Source organism: Bombus vancouverensis, chromosome 8 (assembly GCF_051014615.1).
Source record: "Bombus vancouverensis nearcticus chromosome 8, iyBomVanc1_principal, whole genome shotgun sequence".
Lineage (NCBI taxonomy): Eukaryota > Metazoa > Arthropoda > Insecta > Hymenoptera > Apidae > Bombus > Bombus vancouverensis.
In genome coordinates this window covers 7,595,915-7,617,244 of record NC_134918.1, presented here as the reverse complement: position 1 = coordinate 7,617,244, position 21,330 = coordinate 7,595,915, and the positions used below count along the sequence as shown (strand labels likewise).

Here is a 21,330-nt window from a genome sequence, read left to right as displayed (position 1 = left end):
AACGCCTAACGCGGCAGTCTACACATAGCGCGAGAGTCGCATACTTCCCGCAAATCTTTGTCGGTTCTCGGTGTGGTCGAACATACATCTTCTCTCCTAAATACATCATAGTGCTAAGTCCATTAATACACTAATTTCCAGTATAAGAGCCCTGCTCTAGCGCACATATCTATCGCATCGTCGTGCGACAAGTTGTTAACTATTTATTTCTCTGCGTCAGTGTACTCTAAGTGTTGGAAATATATAATTTATAACTCTGTGAATCACAGTGTTATACAAACTCAATCACCCCTTATTATCTCAACGGAAATCAGGGGATCGATCAATTCGTGGTGTCGATTGCTACAATCGTAACGGGGATTTACGACCCCCGTTGACGTCTCTCCTCGCGATTACGTCTCCCCGCAATTGGTCGAATTTACACTTATCATTATACTGCAAGTACTTTGAATTACTGAAATTGCAGAACCATTTCCTGTTATTGAATGCAAAACATACAGCACGAACACGTTTTCCATTATCAAAAAAGGCCATACAAATGTCTCATCCATTGTATTAAAGTGATAGGAGATAGACACAGCACCAGGCCTGTAGCTCATAATACAACAAGTTACACCAGTTTCTCAATTTTCCCCAATTATATTCAATGTTTACAATAATCATCCTTCATATAAAATTGTTACCTTTATCCAAAGCATACCACCTCTCTCCCCCTCTTTAAAAATATGACCTTTTTCATCTTAATGTCTCCCAAAAACGGATTTAGCAGAAAGTATACGACATCTATAACGATCCAATTAGAAACTACCAGAGCATGTGTATTTTAAGCGGACCTTTAAACGTCGATTAAACGCGTTCTCTATCCAAGCCTGGCGGAAACATAATTACTCACACCCCCAGTAATCCGTCTCTAAGTGATTCCAATCAACGTACCATGTAAACACGAATCCAACGCGTTCCAGGAATAGGATCAACTGCCTGTAGTTGTTTAGCTGTACATGACGAGTATAATTATTTCGGGTACTCCTGCAGTACAAAACAGACACCCAAACGACAATATTTCAACACAAAAGTATTTAAAACAATAGTTATAAAAGCATAATACTTAATACCGCGCCTGACATCAGGTATAAGCAAAAATAAATTTCTGCAAACAAATTTCAAGTTAAATCTTTAGCTTGTGTAATTATATCAAACTTGTTCAATTAACAATGAGCAATTTCCATCGTGTTTTGACAACTGACTCATCAATGATGTATTTCCTTGGAATTGGAAAAGGAATGTGCATAATTTTGTCCTTCGTCAACACTCAAAATATTATCTACATGCTATACTTAGGGATTCAATTTTATAATACGTTGCCTCATTTTCCATCACTGCTTTCCTATTATCAGTCACTTGAACTGTAATATAAACCAGTCTTTTATTTCCATTACTATTCTGCGTACCATTTATCAGGAACAATACATTTTATTTGTTAATCTAATAACATGCGAAGTTCCTCATTTGTCCCGACATCAATCAATGGATAAGTGAATTGAAATCTGTGAAAATAAGTATCTAGTAATACGACTTCCGAACCGACGTAATTATTGCAATGATTGTTAAATTTCAAAACAATTTCCTATCCATATTAAACATATTACGTATATGTGCATGTCTATTATTTCGATTAGTTGCTTTACTTACGGTAGTTCGCCATTCTGGATCATCTAGGCTCAACAAAGATGCATTCAATTTACTCCATACCTCAAAAAGCTCTTATTATCTTAATTCGAATGGAAAGATAGAGACCTGTGACAGTATTCAGCTTGGTCAACTTTGAACAAGGCATATTAATAAGCCAGAGTAACTCACATACAACCTTTTTTTTTTTTTTTTTTTTTTTTACGTGGAGAAATCCTCATGGACACTCTGCTGTTGCAGTAATTGCGTAACAGCAGAGTAGTGTCGGACTCTTACCGACTAAAACTCCACGATGACCACCCTACGCGTATGACAGGGGTGCTCCAGGATCCTCTTATAAATTAACTTCAGTTGCACCCCCTTCACGCGTTCTCTTGTTCTAGCCAGTCCTAATATTTCCTGACTATTGAATTGGCGTTAGGGGGGGGCCATTACCCCTAGCGCTGTCTCTCCTTATTGATATTCACCGGAGGCTTGCCTTGTGTGCTTCGACAACTCGCATACAACCTGGTGGTGGTACAAGCTATGAAAAAACTTTTCCGGACATGAGAAAACACATTTGCACAGATAACGAACAAAAGGGATTAGAGCTCACCAAATAAGATTTGCTACAATTTGCTGTAGTTCGTCACAATAAGCCTATGAGTATCGCGCGTCAGACGATTTTCGAATTAGTTGATGCTTGGATGTTCAAGATACGGAAGCACGGAGTGATGGGACGTTTATGTACAACTTGATCATGGTGCAACCCATTCGTCAGCCAGAAAACTTCATGTACGATTTTCTAAAAACAAAGACTTTCCGTCCCTTCTTTATCCCGTACCAATCCTCTCTCGTCGTTCCTTATCTCTTAAAGTCTACGAAACTGTTAATCAACATTAAGCAAATATACAAAATCTTAACGTTCAGAATAATGGAGCGAGTATTTTAAACGATACTACTAAATCTACAAGCTAAAATGTACTATACAAATTTTCTTTAAACTATAAGACATACAAAGTATATATTTCTGAAAATAAAAAATATCGAATCGAACAGTCTTCGAACATATTTCGAACGCTCATTATTACGTATATTACCAAACCAATACATATAATATAATATATAAACCAAACCAATGAAAGGCGCAGAGACTGGAGAACATGGGGTCCCCGAGCGTGCGGTACGCTTCAGCATCGTTGCGAACACCAACTCCCTCCGCTTGTCCCAATGCCATCTCGAACGGTGAGACTGCAAACAAAAAATATACATATATACATCAAGATAGTAATGCGATTTCTATTCCTGCAGCACCGACGTAACACACGGTGCTCCATAATCGCTCGAGATTTCATATAGTTGTTGAAATCTCTACGCATTTGGTAGATAAAACGTTGCGAGAAATCCTCTTGTCAAAGTAGTCACAGTTAGGTCTTCCAAACCTAATCGCTTGCATTTTTCCCGCTACCTCAGCGTTGTAACGGTACTTTTATTTCTGCCAACTTAGACATGAAATCGTCTAAACTGCTCAATTCAGGACACGATGACTCTTCTTCCTGGGGATTCTGTTGAGACGATCCCGGATTTTCCGTGTCTTCACCATTGTAGAGTTCATAATTTGTATAATTTACCTTCTTCAAGCATTGTTTTTTAAGATCCTCCCATTTTGAGGCTGTTGATAATCGCCGGATGCGTAAATCATCTTCAGCTTTGGAAAGAGCGCACGTCAGCACTGCTTCAATCCGTAAATCGCGTCTGCGGTTTCGGCGACACTTTGATTGTTTGCGGCGAACTTTGTTAATCCAAGTTACTAACCGTTCAGTTTCACTTTGCTTGTCGGCGTTCGGTTTTGGAAGTCTCTCCTTTGTCTTCGTCATGCTTTCTTAACTATTTCACCTAATTATTGAATAAGTAAAAAGTATACTAACCTGTATCCGGCTCGTGTTTGTCGTAGAACAAAACAGAAGAGATTCACACAACTGCACACAAAGGATTTGAAACCACTGAGCAAAACACCTTTCTCACAGCACAGTCGTAAGATGACTGAGGGAAGCCTACGCTGCTCGTCTAAAGTCCGCTTTCTATACCCCCACCCCTGTCTTTATGACGTAGTCTTACGCGCGAAAATGGAAACTATTTCTGTGTAAAATCTTACGTCGACCTTACATTCTTAGAATTTTTGAAAAATACTTTAATCCAATTAATTTTTAAATATATGTGCGACAATTTTCATGCTAAATTTTATATATTTTGTACATTATATTAAAATTCTTCATTTACAGGAAATAATCAATAGCGTATGAAGATGTACTGCGGTTAATTCTAACCAACCGCGTGCCCCATTTTGTAAACGTCATTTCCGGTACACGTATTATTTGGCACGTACATTAATGTTAATGCAAAAATCATTATTCCAATGATTTTAAGTTACATACATAATAAATAAAGTAGGCTGTAGACTATGAAATTCGTATGAAATAAGCAGAGAATAGTAACTAAATAAATGTATACAGGGTGGTTGTAACAGCCGATACAAGCGGTAAGGGGGTGATCCTACGCGAAAAAGGAAGTCGAAAATATGGAATAAAAATTTAAAAAAAATTTTTTTTTTTTTTTTTATTTTTCCATCGGGACAACTATCTACAGTGAAATCCGTTATAACGAGATGTGATAAAGTGCACGCGTACCGAGCGAAAATTCAAAGTCGATTTTCTCGAAAACAAAGCCTCAAACGAAAAATTTTTATTGTATATTTTCGACTTCTTTTTTCGCGTAGAACCACCCCCTGTCCGCTTGTACCGCCTGTTACCAACCACCCTGTATATGGAACATAAATCTTGTAAAAATATTAATATATTAAATTACATTCAAATCAAATATATGAACAAGATCTATTGACTTTTAATTATTTTTTTGAAGCACTAGTATCAAATAAAATTGCGTCATTACGAATACAAAAACAATAACGTTGATATAAAAATGTCATCCTGAAACACAGTTTAATGTGATACAAGTGTATTATTTTAATTTAAGCAGAAAATATCTAATCATATTTAACAATTTTGAAAAACATACCTCTACTAAACTATCATTATCTTTTCCTGTACCATCGGCAAGGCTCTGAACAGCAAGCAGTTCAGCAGTTGTTAAAAAACTAGATAATTGTTCCCGAACCACATTTACTTCACCGTGATACATAAAATCAACCAATGCAACCAAATCATCGAATTTTACATCACGAGATATTATAACAGGATGCTGACATGGATTTTCCTAAAATAGAATAAGTATCATTTATAAAATATATGTTAACAGTAATAAATTATTAAATTCTTAATTTCACTCTACCTTAAATAAATCTCTAAAATATGTACTACATGCAGATAATAGCATTTTGTCTGCTCTTATTCCTTTTTCCTTCGCAGCTTAAAGTTACATCAACGAGATCTTCTTCTGTTCCCAGCGTATCAAAAGCACAAGTAATATGTTTTAAGTAATTATTCCACCTAAGAGAAAACTGTTGAATCCGTAAAACAATTATATTAAATTTGCAATTTTGAATTTGAAAAACATTTGACTTCAATGAGTATATTTTGATTCTTACCTGCCGGAAAACTGATGGAACAAAAATTTGTTACAACTATCATGTACTTATGTAATTAAAACAAGACAAAACTTTTATAAATATAAAAATTGTCATAAAAATTTTGACGCAACGCATTTGAACATTTTATGACTCATTGTATTAACATCACATTATTTCTTTTTTGATGAGTATAATAAAAGCAATAATATTTAAACAATACATACATGTTTAGATGGCTTTCACAATATGGCTTTCCCATAGAGCAGGAGGCTTATTACAAAATTCACGTCATAAATGTAATTTTCTTCAACTTCCTAAAGCAAAAATTATAAGTGTCCACTCAGGAATACCCAACATATTGAAACACTTAAATAATACAAATTTCATATTTGGGTATTACATATTTCTAAGAATTTAACACTACCATGCTTACCATGCTTTCATTAGCATGCTTCAAATGACTTTATATTGAAATTATTTGTATGGTATGGTATGCATTTCCTTATCACCCTTTATTTTTCTTTCTCCTTCTGCAGAAGAGTTAAGACTATTTGTATCCTCCCTATATTTGTCTATTATACATCCTACATACTTTCACAAATAACAAAAAGTAGCAAGGACAAATATAACTTGAATGTATACAGTCATCACAATGAAATGTCAATCACCTTTTGCAGATCTAAAATATTAAACGTGAAACGATGATCTTAATTTAGAATAGATTATAGATACACAATCTGTTGGTTTCTTCCTTTCTTAGCAATGATCTGTTCCATTGTCAAACAAGTATTTCCTTCAGTAGCCGGATGAAATGCAAATTTATATTGTATTATGCTTATTGTTACGCCGCCTAAAACATCTGCACGCCAGCCCGCGCGACCGGACAACAACCGACCTGCGTAACGTCACTTCGACCCTCAATAAACCTAAGGACCCACCATAACTTTCACTTCCCTGTATTGTTTCGCCATGTGTCTTCAATCCGTTTGTCTTGAAGAATTTCTAAAGCTTAAAAATATTCTCGAAACACAGTCGGTTTTTAGAGAGGTCCTTGGGTTTATTAGTCGCACTTAAAACACGGAGAAAGCGGGTATGCACCCATTAGGAAAATCCGAATAGCCTTGTAATAAAACAAGCTAGGTTTTTCTCACGCACACAGTCATCTATCCACCACGATGGTAGGAGACTCCCTACTCATCCCTTCGAGCAGTAATGCAGGTCATGACCAATCGACACCTCGGTTCGTTACCCTCACTTTTCCTAACGAAAGTGGGAACAACGAATCCGCGTTCTTTAGGCACAGGGGCACACCCACACCGAACTTTTCTTCCGTATTAAAAAAAGAGCGACAGTCAGTCTAAAAACTAACGCCTAACGCGGCAGTCTACACATAGCGCGAGAGTCGCATACTTCCCGCAAATCTTTGTCGGTTCTCGGTGTGGTCGAACATACATCTTCTCTCCTAAATACATCATAGTGCTAAGTCCATTAATACACTAATTTCCAGTATAAGAGCCCTGCTCTAGCGCACATATCTATCGCATCGTCGTGCGACAAGTTGTTAACTACTTATTTCTCTGCGTCAGTGTACTCTAAGTGTTGGAAATATATAATTTATAACTCTGTGAATCACAGTGTTATACAAACTCAATCACCCCTTATTATCTCAACGGAAATCAGGGGATCGATCAATTCGTGGTGTCGATTGCTACAATCGTAACGGGGATTTACGACCCCCGTTGACGTCTCTCCTCGCGATTACGTCTCCCCGCAATTGGTCGAATTTACATGGTCCTTCGAGCCGGATTTCGTGTCGCCAAAAAGTGCGCTGACCAGTGACTATACAGTGTCGCGTGAAATCCAAGTTCCAACCACTTAGTCAGCTGATCAAGGGAACCGCCATCGGAGAGAAGCACCTCCGTCGCTCAGCATCTACACGAGCCCACGCCGCATCGTAACGATTATCAACCGAATCCCAGATCAACGTCCATTTGATCAAGGTAAGATCGTTCATATCATTAAAATCAAATATGGCCCAGGCTGAACCAATCAGCACGTTACGGCGTAGACGAGGCGCCCTAGCCCGTCGACTTGCAGCCATAAGGCGCGAACTCGATGAATACGAAGCGTCTGGGAAGGCAAACAGACTCTTCCTAACATCTTGCCGCAGCTCGTTCGATGAACTTTGGAGGAGGATACTCGAGGTTCAATACGAGTTAGATGTGTTAGATGAGGGGGAAGATGCGCGTGTAGATTCGTTATCGCAAGAGCATCGGGAGCTTGACATGCGGTTCCTAGGTCTCTTTGAGCAAATATCAGCAACAATCCCGTCGACTACAAAAATAGGTGAGACATGCCGGAAACCAGAGCCGACCACCGTTCCAGAGGTCCGCGTGCCCCAATTCGACGGCGCCCTCGAGAACTGGACCTATTTCTACGACACGTTCTCATCCATAGTGGACCGTAACGAAAGTTTGACGAATGTTACGACCGTTCGCGGAGAGACGTGATCGCGAGATAGCACGTCAACGAGAGTTGTAAATTCTCGCTACGATTATGTTAATCGACGCCGCGAAATAGTCGTTCCCCTGTTTCGTTTAGGATAACAGAGGTGGTTTAATGAATATAGCACTGTGTTAACACTAATAAATTAACGTTTGTTTCAACAACTTATTAATTAGAAGGATATAAATGGAACAACAAAAGAAATGTAACTACGTAATGCGCGATATAAGATATGTATTGACTGTTTGGCTTCTCGAAACGTTCTGTCCGCCCTTCGATTTGTTGGTTTTTTCTGGAAGGCGACCCCCACTACGTTCGGATCACGCCACCTTTGTTTACGCCAGATAAAATAACGGCCACGAATCGACGCCTCTGGAGGTCGCTCCGCTTAATGAGTCATGCGCTTGCCACTACAATGTTTATTTGTCGGGCAGCCGCGACGATCCGCCCGCGACATTGTAGTGCCGCGACCGACGGTTAAGAATATGATCTATGGCAAGCCGCATGGCGTAACATTCTCCCCCCGTTGAGAGGGTACCGATCAAATTAGCGAGATGTGGTTGAAGTTCCTATCTTAGTTCGTCTCGGTGGCTAGTTGTTCGGGTTTCTCGAGATCGGGTTGAATTGGCAGTGGGACAAGCCTTTTGACGGCCCGATCCAAAACGCTCTTTGCCGTCTGAACTGTAGCTGTCCGGATGACACCATCGGCGCCTGGATGAACCTTGATAACTCGGCCCAGAGGCCAATGCATGGAGGGAACGTTGTCCTCTCTGTAGTCTAGATCGCCGTCTTCCTCGTCGATGCCGAGCGATTTCCAGGTGAACTTCACGACCCAGGAAGTGTCGTGAATCTTGCTTCTGGAAGTGTCGTTAAACACCTCGGCCCAGGAAGTATCGTTGAAGGGAACGTCGGTGGTGCTTGGTGAAGATTCATCAAGCGCGGTGCGGAGGTTTGAGGTTGATTGGGAGGCTGGACTCCCCCCGATGACCCGCTCGAATCGCATTCTCTTAGTGATGATCCTCGGTGGAGAATGACCGTTGGACGTCGTGACTGTGACTTGCCTTGGTGTTGGAGAGTATGTTGGCGTTTTTAGAGCCACGGGTGACTCCATTGAGATGTCTGTGATACGTGACTCGTTCGGTACGGCGGTCTGTGAATTCAGTAGAGAATCGTTGGGATCAGATGGAATGTTTTGTAAATTACCGATACCATTTGAGTGATTAGTCGTGGTATTAATAATGCGGAAATTATTCTGAGTAGGGCCACTTGCAGGCATAGCACCTCTCTGAGGTGGCGAAGGAGGAGTCTTCACGTTACGTCTCGGAGTGTGACTGTCCGATGCAATGTTTCTAGTCTCGGGTGGTGCAGATGACGTGATGTAAGAGAGATGATTGGACGTCGATACGTTGTGTTGGACGTCCATTGTGGAAGTATTGCCCGAAGAAAAGCTGCCCCTGGACGGTGTGATCACAGTGGATTTCGAAGCCTTTCCAGTAGGTTTCGACTCGACGTTGACCTTGCTGTCCTGGATGGGATTCAACCCGTTACTATCTAGGTTGTGAACTGCGGTTAAAGAGTCATGAACGTTCTGTAACAGATTATGGGAGATTAGTTTCTGAAATGATTTGTCGCCTGGTGAGACCCTCTCTTTCTTCAGGCCCAAAGGCTCGTTGAAGCTTGTCAAATTCAAGGTGATTAGTAGCGTTGATTCCGATTGTTCAGTTCCTGACGATGCTAATGTGGTTGTCGTCAGGCCGCGTTTAAGTGACACGTTGCGAGTGTGATACGATGAGTTGCGAATGGGACGAGTTTTCTGATTTAAGGCGTTTGGCAGCGTTAAATCCGATTGTTGAGATAATGAGGACGCGAACTTGGTTGTCGTCAAGTCGCGTGTAGGTGACACGCTGCTAGTATTGTGCAATGAATTGCGCGTGACTCGCGGCGAGGTCGGCGTTCGAGTCGATGCGATCTTCTCCGTCGGCGGAGTTTGAATAGCGTTGCGTGTTTTATTTAAGTCATTGTTACTTCCCTTATCCGTGGGCCCTTGTGGCAATGGCGAAGGTGGCGTCTTCGCATTATGTCCAGGAAAATGATTCTCCGGTAATTTAAGCGAAGCAGACTCGCGACCGGCGGCTGATTCGTCGTTTGTCGATTGTGAAGAAAGGGTATCATAAAACGTGTTCCATTTTTCTAAGCTTCCGCCAAAAGTAGGGAGCCGAAGATCTGGTAATTTAATGACTATCGGATTTAAACTTGCGGATGATGCACAGGTTGGAGGGTTTATGGATGTCGACGGCGAAGCTGTTTGCGCGTTCCTCAGAAGATTTTGTAGCCTTGTATCTACCGCGACGTACTGATCCCTTATTTCGAAGCCGCGCACTTGTTCCTTCTCGTCCAATACTTCTAATTCGAGTTGGATCGCTTCGAATTGACTCGCAACTTCGGTCAGTTGTTTCTCGTAGTTCGTTAATAAGGAGTTTTGCTGACTCCCGGATTGCTCGTACTCATCCAGTCGGGTCGATAAGTATGTGAATCGGCCGCCACAATAGCCTCGTCTCCGACGCAGGGAGATGAGTTGGTCTTCGCTCGTCATCGTTGCCGAGGATAGGAGATGGTCGAAATAAGGAACGAGCTTACCTTACTGTCGTGCGGCGTGAGGTCGTGTGTATGTTTGGTGAGGAACGCCTTGTTCCTTCCCGACGGCCACTCGTTCGGTTGTATTGTTAAGTTGTGAAATTCGTTGCGTTGATGACTGTCCAGCTGCGGCGGAAGGCTGCGTGGTTGCGTTCCCTTGCCAATGGGATGTGCTTCTTCGAAGGTGACGCGCCTGACGTCACTGGTTTCGCTGTAGTGGTTGCTCCCGCTCCCGCTGCTGGTTTTGATAAAGTCACGTGGCACTGTGTGGTCACTGGTAAGTGCACTCTTCACTGGCACGTGATCCGGCTCGAAGGACCAAAATGTTACGACCGTTCGCGGAGAGACGTGATCGCGAGATAGCACGTCAACGAGAGTTGTAAATTCTCGCTACGATTATGTTAATCGACGCCGCGAAATAGTCGTTCCCCTGTTTCGTTTAGGATAACAGAGGTGGTTTAATGAATATAGCACTGTGTTAACACTAATAAATTAACGTTTATTTCAACAACTTATTAATTAGAAGGATATAAATGGAACAACAAAAGAAATGTAACTACGTAATGCGCGATATAAGATATGTATTGACTGTTTGGCTTCTCGAAACGTTCTGTCCACCCTTCGATTTGTTGGTTTTTTCTGGAAGGCGACCTCCACTACGTTCGGATCACGCCACCTTTGTTTACGCCAGATAAAATAACGGCCACGAATCGACGCCTCTGGAGGTCGCTCCGCTTAATGAGTCATGCGCTTGCCACTACAATGTTTATTTGTCGGGCAGCCGCGACGATCCGCCCGCGACATTGTAGTGCCGCGACCGACGGTTAAGAATATGATCTATGGCAAGCCGCATGGCGTAACAACGAATGTCCAAAAGTCCCGGCATCTACGCTCATCTATAACTGGACGGGCCGCACAGAGTATCCAGTCATTAGAACTCACAGAGACCAACTATTCCATCGCGCTTGACACACTGAAGGACAAGTTCAATTGCCCCCTCCAAATCTGCATGCGCCATTGGAATTTGATGCGCAACTATCCGGAAATCAAAAAGGAAACTCCAGAAGCCCTAGAGGATTTGTTGGAAACCATCAGCGTAAATCTAAAGGCGCTCGAACACCTAAAAGAGCCCGTCACATCAAATATAGCGATGATCGAATTGATCGCGTCGAAATTGCCCTCGTCCAGCCTGCGTAAATGGCAACGCACACTGCCCCGCCAACAGGTGCCATCCTATCAGCATCTGATAGACTTTCTCAAAACACGGGCGAACGGGACTCAATTCCTCTCTAAAGAGAAGGAATCAAAAGGGTCAGCCCACAAACACCACGGTCAGCGAACAACCATATCGCATGGGCGAACCCTTGCTACAACCAGCAGAACGGTGGTGTGTCCGACCTGCAACGGACCTCACGAGATCAGACACTGCAAAATCTTCAAGGCCAAATCAGCGACCAAACGTTTTCAGATCGTGAAGAAGGCATCGTTGTGTATAAATTGCCTAGGCAGAGGACATTCGCCGACACAGTGCACATCGGGTTCGTGTCGTATCTGCGGTCACCTACATCATACTTATCTACACCGCGAACAAACCCAGGTAGACTCACGGTCGTCGAGCGGTCGATCGTCGAGCGGGCGATCGGCAAGCGGTTGGTCGCCGAGCAGTCGGTCGTCGGACAGTCGCTCATCGAGCGGTCGGTCGTCGGGCAGTCGCGCACCGAGCGGTCGGTCGTCGGGCAGTCGTTCATCACACAAGCGAGCCTCCACCGGACAATCACCATCTGGATCTTCGAAGTCGCGGTCGTCCCACAAGTCGAGGCGAACATCCGACACTTCACGGAAACATACATCTTCGGCTCCAAGAGGTACGAAAGAGCATGCCTCGTACGAGTCACACTCAGCCCGGATCTAGAACACCACCCCAACCTCCTCGTCCAAGTCCCAACCGGGGCAAAACTGACTGTCTGAGACTACGACAGCAAGGGGGATCGGACTAGCAAACACATCTACCCATACCCCTCTGCATCATGATCTGTTGGCCACAGCACAGATCAAGGTTTTGAACAAATAGGGACAACCAATCCGAGCCCGAGCCTTACTCGACACTGGGTCGAGCATGAACTTCATGACCGACAAGCTCGTGAATTCCCTCGGTATAAAACAAAGGAGATGTGCGATCCAGATCGGAGCCCTCGATAATTTGAGCACCACGGCAAAACGATACACCACGGCCACAATCACGTCGACGGACGGCAAGTATAAGAAAACATTGAGATTTCTTATTATCCCTGCCATATCGACCTTCATACCAAGCGAGCCCATCGACCCCTCGAGTCTGGGATTACCCAGAAATATTCAACTAGCCGATCCACAATTCCATTGCCCAGCCCCGATCGATGTCTTACTTAGCACCGGATCAACATTTGCGTCGCTGTGCATCGGGCAGGTCAATCTGGCGCAACCAGGCGAACCTGAACTACGTCTACAAAAAAACACGGTTCGGCTGGGTAATCGGGGGGAGTCCAGCGTCCCAAACCGCGATAAATACGTTCCACGCAACCACAACGGCTCTGCAAGAGGACCTCGCACGGTTTTGGGAGATCGATGAGGGACCGGCCACTACGCATCTTTCGGAATCTGAACGACTATGTGAAGAACATTTCCGAAACCATGTCCGACGAACCAAGGAAGGCAGATACATCGTTGCATTACCATTCAACGAAAAGCTTTCCTCATTAGGGTCATCGAAGGCCGCTGCAATGAGCAGGCTCGCCTCTCTTCATCGCCGATTCCAACGCGACAAACAATATGAAACCGCGTACAGTGCTGTGATCCAAGAATATTTAGACTTGGGTCATATGACGAAGATCAACACGGATCACGCCACCGACCACGGATATTATTTACCACATCACGGCGTGATCAAGGAATCGAGCGACACCACCAAGCTCCGGGTTGTGTTCGACGGCTCAGCTTCAAGTACTACGGGAGTGTCTCTAAACGACGCCCTTCATACGGGCCCGAAATTACAAGAAGACCTGAGACACATCCTATTGAGATTCCGGTCATTTCAATATGTCCTTACCAGCGACATCGAGAAAATGTACCGTCAATTCATCCTACGTCCAGAAGATCGTCCTTATCAAAAGATTCTGTGGCGTGCCGACAACGGAGAGATCGAAACTTACCGACTCAACACCGTAACGTTCGGTCTATCCGCAGCCCCGTATCTGGCCATCCGGTGTCTCAAACAGCTGGCAGAAGACGAGGGACCTCGATTTCCGAGAGCAGCGCAGATCCTACGGCGAGACTTCTATGTCGACGATGCGTTGACCGGAGCCGATACGAAGGACGAAGCCTTATCAGTCAGGAATGATCTCACGAAATTACTTAAGCTAGCCGGTCTAAATATCCGCAAATGGGCATCAAACGATCGGGATCTGCTACGAGGGCTACCTGAGGAAGACACCAACCAGAAATTACATCTCGGTGAGTCATCTACGTTAAAAACACTCGGCGTCTTTTGGGATTCAGCCGACGATGCCATACTATATTCGGTCAAGACGAACAGTGACACTTCCCGAGTCACAAAGCGATCAATCAGCTCAGTCATCGCACAAATCTATGATCCACTAGGATTGCTCGCGCCGGTAATCGTTCGAGCAAAAATGATTGTGCAACAGGTCTGGACATTGAAGGTAGATTGGGACGAATCCCTTCCGACAGACGTACACACAGAATGGATCAAATACCACACCCAATTGCCGTTGTTAAATGCGGCAAGGTTCCCTCGGAAGACCATCATAGAATCCGCAACGAAAATTGAGCTACACGGATTCTGTGACGCTAGCGAAAGGGCATATGGGGCGTGCGTCTACGTGCGGACGACGGACCGAAAGAACAATATTTGGAATCGACTCCTCACGGCGCGGTCGAAGGTAGCGCCGCTCAAATCGCTCTCCATACCACGTCTCGAATTAAGCGGGGCACTTCTTTTGACGTCCTTGATTTTGAGGTCGTATGGTGATAGGTGCGTAAGGAACTAATCTTGGTGTTTTTAACGAATAACAGTTTATTGGAACTAATCAACAATCAGAGTTAACAATTAACGATCAACAATAACATTTAACGGACAACAGGTAACAACTAACAAATAACGATAGACACCGAGATGTCGTTCGTCGCGTTGCTATCGAAAAGGGCCGAGGAGTTACACTTCTAATGACGCAAGCCAGACTGACTCTGCTTTTTGTTTTTCTTCGCGCAGATCCTGCCCTTCGTAGCCCATCGATATCCCCACTCGCGTGCATTCATAAGATGTGCCGCCTGTGCTGGCACGAGTATGCTCTTCCGAGAATTCGGCGGAAAGAGTGTGAGGATATCGATGACAGATTGGGCACATCGGTGTTGCGCTTTGGTGGCGTCGCGCTTTGTATCTGGAGCCGTTGAAAAGTTGCGTGGCCCGTGCCGCCACAATTTCGTCAATACGACAGGCCCTGACGACCAAGATATCGCGGATAGTATACTGGACTGACTCCACCATCGTGCTCCATTGGATCAGGTCTTCGCCGCACACCTTGAAAACATTTGTGGCGAATCGAGTCGCTGAGATACAGGCCAAGACCAATATCTCCGACTGGCGTCATGTGCCTACCGACGATAATCCAGCGGATCTCATCTCCCGAGGCCAGACGCCCAAGGAATTCCTATGTCCGTCCATTTGGAAAAACGGGCCAAGGTGGCTCCTGCAAAGCGAAAACTATTGGCCGGTCTGGAATCCGACACCGGTAGTCGACCTCCCGGAGCAAAAGAAGACGATCTGTCTGAAGACGAATATTAACGATAACACACTCCTCCATCGTTACTCGTCTTGGCCAAGACTAATAAGAATCGTCGCCCGGTGTCTTAGATGGAGACATAAGCAACACCGATCTGCCCATCTCACCACAGACGAACTGACTGCAGCGCACAACAGACTAATAAAAATAGTCCAATCCAGTCATTTCGCGTCTGAAATTCGGATCCTCCAGAAAAATCGAAGCGAGGACGTTGGAGGGAAACTACAGCCATTAAACCCCTTCCTCGACGAAGATGGGCTACTCCGGGTAGGAGGACGACTAACCAACTCCGCCATACCCTTCAGCCAAAAACACCCGATCATCCTACCAAAATCCCCGGTGACAGAGCTAATTATAGAGCAAGAGCACCGGAACAATCATCACACGGGGACACAAGCTACACTATACGCGGTGAGACTGCGCTATTGGCCGATCGACGGCCGTAGCCAGGTATGGCGCACTCTCAGAAGGTGCGTCCGCTGCTGCAGAGCCAACCCTCCACCAGTGGAATACTTGATGGGTGATTTACCAGAGGCGCGTATTACCGAATCGCGGCCGTTCACGAACGTCGGAATCGACTACTGCGGCCCATTCTACATCAAGGAGAGGAGGGACCGCAACCGACGTAAAATCAAGACGTACGCCGCCATATTCGTCTGGCGACAAAGGCGGTCCACATAGAGTTAGTCAGCGACCTAACCACCGACGCCTTCTTGGCCGCGCTACGCCGTTTCATCTCGCGGCGAGGATACTGCGCAACGATCCTCACCGACAACGGCACCAATTTCGTTGGGGCTAACCGGGAGCTGCAAGAACTCCGGACCCTATTGCAGTCCGACGACCACCAGGATAGGGTACAGAATTTTCTCGCCGACCGACAAATACAATGGCGTTTTAATCCTCCGAACTCACCACATTTTAGCGGCTTATGGGAAGCCGCGGTTAAAGCGTTCAAACGCCATCTCATCCGCGTGGTCGGTACGGAGCTCCTGACCTTTGAGCACTTCAACACCCTTGTGATAGAAATTGAGGCCATTCTTAATTCACGCCCACTGACTCCCATCTCATCCGATCCGAAAGATCCTCCTGTCCTCAGTCCCGGACATTTTCTGATCGGTGACACACTAACCAGTTTACGGGAGCGTGATTTCAGGACAGTTCCATCAGGCCGGCTATCCAGTTGGCAGCGCATTCACCAGATTAAGCAGCACTTCTGGAGCAGATGGTATCGAGAATACCTAAATGAGCTAACCCGCCGCAACAGATGGGACAAGGGCAAACATAACATTCGTGAAGGCACCGTAGTAATCCTCAGGGAGGATAACGTGCCCTCTATGCAGTGGCCTTTGGGCCGCGTAATCAAGGTCCATCCAGGAGCCGACGGAATCATCCGGACCGCTACCGTGCAGACGGCAACAAGCATCCTGGACCGCGGTGTCAAAAGACTGGTCCCCTTACCCATCCACCCAGATCCAGACGAGGCCGAACGTCCACACGGAACGAAGGAGGTCACCAACGACACACCTGACTCCACAGCCAGAATTTGATCGGTGCCCTCTCAACGGGGGGAGGATGTTACGCCGCCTAAAACATCTGCACGCCAGCCCGCGCGACCGGACAACAACCGACCTGCGTGTCGTGTAAAATTAAGGTAAAAATAAGGAACTTGTTAATTTCCGAAAAGGAGATTAAGTTCTTTTTATTTTTTACTCAATTTATACAATTTTTCGGTTCGCGATGATACACTTTCGATACTTGGATTAGTTAAGAATTTTTTTATTAGACTGACTGGATGATTTTGAAGGGAGCATTTATATTCTTCCATTCGTTGGAGTGGGAGAAGGTTTTGTTTATACTTAGTGTAAAATTCGGAGAACGGCTGGAGTGATCGAATGCCACTCAGGCGGCTGAGAACGGGTGCTGACCGGACGGTCACACGCGATAAGGCGTTCGGAATTTCGGTTTGTTATATACAGTTGCTCGAATTTCGTCTGTGACATGCGTAACGTCACTTCGACCCTCAATAAACCTAAGGGCCCACCATAACTTTCACTTCCCTGTATTGTTTCGCCATGTGTCTTCAATCCGTTTGTCTTGAAGAATTTCTAAAGCTTAAAAATATTCTCGAAACACAGTCGGTTTTTAGAGAGGTCCTTGGGTTTATTAGTCGCACTTAAAACACGGAGAAAGCGGGTATGCACCCATTAGGAAAATCCGAATAGCCCTGTAATAAAACAAGCTAGGTTTTTCTCACGCACACAGTCATCTATCCACCACGATGGTAGGAGACTCCCTACTCATCCCTTCGAGCAGTAATGCAGGTCATGACCAATCGACACCTCGGTTCGTTACCCTCACTTTTCCTAACGAAAGTGGGAACAACGAATCCGCGTTCTTTAGGCACAGGGACACACCCACACCGAACTTTTCTTCCGTATTAAAAAAAGAGCGACAGTCAGTCTAAAAACTAACGCCTAACGCGGCAGTCTACACATAGCGCGAGAGTCGCATACTTCCCGCAAATCTTTGTCGGTTCTCGGTGTGGTCGAACATACATCTTCTCTCCTAAATACATCATAGTGCTAAGTCCATTAATACACTAATTTCCAGTATAAGAGCCCTGCTCTAGCGCACATATCTATCGCATCGTCGTGCGACAAGTTGTTAACTACTTATTTCTCTGCGTCAGTGTACTCTAAGTGTTGGAAATATATAATTTATAACTCTGTGAATCACAGTGTTATACAAACTCAATCACCCCTTATTATCTCAACGGAAATCAGGGGATCGATCAATTCGTGGTGTCGATTGCTACAATCGTAACGGGGATTTACGACCCCCGTTGACGTCTCTCCTCGCGATTACGTCTCCCCGCAATTGGTCGAATTTACACTTATCATTATACTGCAAGTACTTTGAATTACTGAAATTGCAGAACCATTTCCTGTTATTGAATGCAAAACATACAGCACGAACACGTTTTCCATTATCAAAAAAGGCCATACAAATGTCTCATCCATTGTATTAAAGTGATAAGAGATAGACACAGCACCAGGCCTGTAGCTCATAATACAAGTTGCACCAGTTTCTCAATTTTCCCCAATTATATTCAATGTTTACAATAATCATCCTTCATATAAAATTGTTACCTTTATCCAAAGCATACCACCTCTCTCCCCCTCTTTAAAAATATGACCTTTTTCATCTTAATGTCTCCCAAAAACGGATTTAGCAGAAAGTATACGACATCTATAACGATCCAATTAGAAACTACCAGAGCATGTGTATTTTAAGCGGACCTTTAAACGTCGATTAAACGCGTTCTCTATCCAAGCCTGGCTGAAACATAATTACTCACACCCCCAGTAATCCGTCTCTAAGTGATTCCAATCAACGTACCATGTAAACACGAATCCAACGCGTTCCAGGAATAGGATCAACTGCCTGTAGTTGTTTAGCTGTACATGACGAGTATAATTATTTCGGGTACTCCTGCAGTACAAAACAGACACCCAAACGACAATATTTCAACACAAAAGTATTTAAAACAATAGTTATAAAAGCATAATACTTAATACCGCGCCTGACATCAGGTATAAGCAAAAATAAATTTCTGCAAACAAATTTCAAGTTAAATCTTTAGCTTGTGTAATTATATCAAACTTGTTCAATTAACAATGAGCAATTTCCATCGTGTTTTGACAACTGACTCATCAATGATGTATTTCCTTGGAATTGGAAAAGGAATGTGCATAATTTTGTCCTTCGTCAACACTCAAAATATTATCTACATGCTATACTTAGGGATTCAATTTTATAATACGTTGCCTCATTTTCCACCACTGCTTTCCTATTATCAGTCACTTGAACTGTAATATAAACCAGTCTTTTATTTCCATTACTATTCTGCGTACCATTTATCAGGAACAATACATTTTATTTGTTAATCTAATAACATGCGAAGTTCCTCATTTGTCCCGACATCAATCAATGGATAAGTGAATTGAAATCTGTGAAAATAAGTATCTAGTAATACGACTTCCGAACCGACGTAATTATTGCAATGATTGTTAAATTTCAAAACAATTTCCTATCCATATTAAACATATTACGTATATGTGCATGTCTATTATTTCGATTAGTTGCTTTACTTACGGTAGTTCGCCATTCTGGATCATCTAGGCTCAACAAAGATGCATTCAATTTACTCCATACCTCAAAAAGCTCTTATTATCTTAATTCGAATGGAAAGATAGAGACCTGTGACAGTATTCAGCTTGGTCAACTTTGAACAAGGCATATTAATAAGCCAGAGTAACTCACATACAACCTTTTTTTTTTTTTTTTTTTTTTTTACGTGGAGAAATCCTCATGGACACTCTGCTGTTGCAGTAATTGCGTAACAGCAGAGTAGTGTCGGACTCTTACCGACTAAAACTCCACGATGACCACCCTACGCGTATGACAGGGGTGCTCCAGGATCCTCTTATAAATTAACTTCAGTTGCACCCCCTTCACGCGTTCTCTTGTTCTAGCCAGTCCTAATATTTCCTGACTATTGAATTGGCGTTAGGGGGGGCCATTACCCCTAGCGCTGTCTCTCCTTATTGATATTCACCGGAGGCTTGCCTTGTGTGCTTCGACAACTCGCATACAACCTGGTGGTGGTACAAGCTATGAAAAAACTTTTCCGGACATGAGAAAACACATTTGCACAGATAACGAACAAAAGGGATTAGAGCTCACCAAATAAGATTTGCTACAATTTGCTGTAGTTCGTCACAATAAGCCTATGAGTATCGCGCGTCAGACGATTTTCGAATTAGTTGATGCTTGGATGTTCAAGATACGGAAGCACGGAGTGATGGGACGTTTATGTACAACTTGATCATGGTGCAACCCATTCGTCAGCCAGAAAACTTCATGTACGATTTTCTAAAAACAAAGACTTTCCGTCCCTTCTTTATCCCGTACCAATCCTCTCTCGTCGTTCCTTATCTCTTAAAGTCTACGAAACTGTTAATCAACATTAAGCAAATATACAAAATCTTAACGTTCAGAATAATGGAGCGAGTATTTTAAACGATACTACTAAATCTACAAGGTAAAATGTACTATACAAATTTTCTTTAAACTATAAGACATACAAAGTATATATTTCTGAAAATAAAAAATATCGAATCGAACAGTCTTCGAACATATTTCGAACGCTCATTATTACGTATATTACCAAACCAATACATATAATATAATATATAAACCAAACCAATGAAAGGCGCAGAGACTGGAGAACATGGGGTCCCCGAGCGTGCGGTACGCTTCAGCATCGTTGCGAACACCAACTCCCTCCGCTTGTCCCAATGCCATCTCGAACGGTGAGACTGCAAACAAAAAATATACATATATACATCAAGATAGTAATGCGATTTCTATTCCTGCAGCACCGACGTAACACACGGTGCTCCATAATCGCTCGAGATTTCATATAGTTGTTGAAATCTCTACGCATTTGGTAGATAAAACGTTGCGAGAAATCCTCTTGTCAAAGTAGTCACAGTTAGGTCTTCCAAACCTAATCGCTTGCATTTTTCCCGCTACCTCAGCGTTGTAACGGTACTTTTATTTCTGCCAACTTAGACATGAAATCGTCTAAACTGCTCAATTCAGGACACGATGACTCTTCTTCCTGGGGATTCTGTTGAGACGATCCCGGATTTTCCGTGTCTTCACCATTGTAGAGTTCATAATTTGTATAATTTACCTTCTTCAAGCATTGTTTTTTAAGATCCTCCCATTTTGAGGCTGTTGATAATCGCCGGATGCGTAAATCATCTTCAGCTTTGGAAAGAGCGCACGTCAGCACTGCTTCAATCCGTAAATCGCGTCTGCGGTTTCGGCGACACTTTGATTGTTTGCGGCGAACTTTGTTAATCCAAGTTACTAACCGTTCAGTTTCACTTTGCTTGTCGGCGTTCGGTTTTGGAAGTCTCTCCTTTGTCTTCGTCATGCTTTCTTAACTATTTCACCTAATTATTGAATAAGTAAAAAGTATACTAACCTGTATCCGGCTCGTGTTTGTCGTAGAACAAAACAGAAGAGATT

At 43.7% G+C, this 21,330-nt stretch overlaps 4 protein-coding genes, 2 long non-coding RNA genes and 1 pseudogene across 7 annotated transcripts; 1 reads left to right on the top strand and 6 right to left on the bottom strand.

Moving 5' to 3' along the window:
- Positions 1–755: 755 nt before the first annotated feature.
- On the bottom strand, positions 756–1,876 carry LOC143303047 (uncharacterized). Its single transcript, XR_013059017.1, has 2 exons — positions 1,690–1,876; positions 756–1,544 (listed from the first exon to the last, which is right to left on the bottom strand). It is a non-coding gene; the product is annotated as an uncharacterized LOC143303047 (long non-coding RNA).
- Positions 1,877–2,922: 1,046 nt separating this feature from the next.
- LOC117164756 (uncharacterized) lies at positions 2,923–3,582 on the bottom strand. The gene has a single exon (XM_033348051.2). It carries the CDS (start codon positions 3,540–3,542, stop codon positions 3,135–3,137), a length of 408 nt encoding a protein of 135 aa, XP_033203942.2. The 5' UTR covers positions 3,543–3,582; the 3' UTR covers positions 2,923–3,134.
- Positions 3,553–7,843, bottom strand: LOC117164835 (longitudinals lacking protein-like; annotated as a pseudogene).
- Positions 7,844–7,973: 130 nt separating this feature from the next.
- Positions 7,974–11,003, bottom strand: LOC143303045 (uncharacterized). 2 transcript variants are annotated; one of them, XM_076620823.1, is made up of 2 exons: positions 9,027–11,003; positions 7,974–8,906 (listed from the first exon to the last, which is right to left on the bottom strand). In XM_076620823.1, exons 1-2 carry the CDS (start codon positions 10,347–10,349, stop codon positions 8,331–8,333), a joined length of 1,899 nt encoding a protein of 632 aa, XP_076476938.1. In that variant the 5' UTR covers positions 10,350–11,003; the 3' UTR covers positions 7,974–8,330. The 2 variants fall into 2 exon arrangements, with proteins under 2 accessions (XP_076476938.1, XP_076476939.1); XM_076620824.1 differs by having other exon boundaries at positions 8,624–8,906; positions 8,966–10,437.
- A 1,503-nt stretch (positions 11,004–12,506) lies between these two features.
- LOC143303108 (uncharacterized) lies at positions 12,507–16,775 on the top strand. The gene is made up of 4 exons (XM_076621147.1): positions 12,507–12,897; positions 13,130–14,420; positions 14,952–15,698; positions 16,151–16,775. The coding sequence occupies exons 1-4, from the start codon at positions 12,507–12,509 to the stop codon at positions 16,773–16,775; spliced, it is 3,054 nt and encodes a 1,017-aa protein (XP_076477262.1).
- Positions 16,776–18,449: 1,674 nt separating this feature from the next.
- LOC143303046 (uncharacterized) lies at positions 18,450–19,570 on the bottom strand. The gene is made up of 2 exons (XR_013059016.1): positions 19,384–19,570; positions 18,450–19,238 (listed from the first exon to the last, which is right to left on the bottom strand). It is a non-coding gene; the product is annotated as an uncharacterized LOC143303046 (long non-coding RNA).
- Positions 19,571–20,615: 1,045 nt separating this feature from the next.
- LOC117164858 (uncharacterized) lies at positions 20,616–21,275 on the bottom strand. The gene has a single exon (XM_033348258.2). It carries the CDS (start codon positions 21,233–21,235, stop codon positions 20,828–20,830), a length of 408 nt encoding a protein of 135 aa, XP_033204149.2. The 5' UTR covers positions 21,236–21,275; the 3' UTR covers positions 20,616–20,827.
- Positions 21,276–21,330: the final 55 nt, after the last annotated feature.

Coding starts and splice junctions, on each gene's coding strand:
- LOC143303045 (XM_076620823.1), bottom strand. CDS start 10,349: ATGACGAGCGAAGACCAACTCATCTCCCTGCGTCGGAGACGAGGCTAT. Junction 8,907..9,026: donor CTCAGAGAGGTGCTATGCCT/GCAAGTGGCCCT, acceptor CTGAATTCACAG/ACCGCCGTACCGAACGAGTC.
- LOC143303108 (XM_076621147.1), top strand. CDS start 12,507: ATGAACTTCATGACCGACAAGCTCGTGAATTCCCTCGGTATAAAACAA. Junction 14,421..14,951: donor TTGAGGTCGTATGGTGATAG/GTGCGTAAGGAA, acceptor CCATTGGATCAG/GTCTTCGCCGCACACCTTGA. Junction 15,699..16,150: donor GTATGGCGCACTCTCAGAAG/GTGCGTCCGCTG, acceptor ACCACATTTTAG/CGGCTTATGGGAAGCCGCGG.
- LOC117164756 (XM_033348051.2), bottom strand. CDS start 3,542: ATGACGAAGACAAAGGAGAGACTTCCAAAACCGAACGCCGACAAGCAA.
- LOC117164858 (XM_033348258.2), bottom strand. CDS start 21,235: ATGACGAAGACAAAGGAGAGACTTCCAAAACCGAACGCCGACAAGCAA.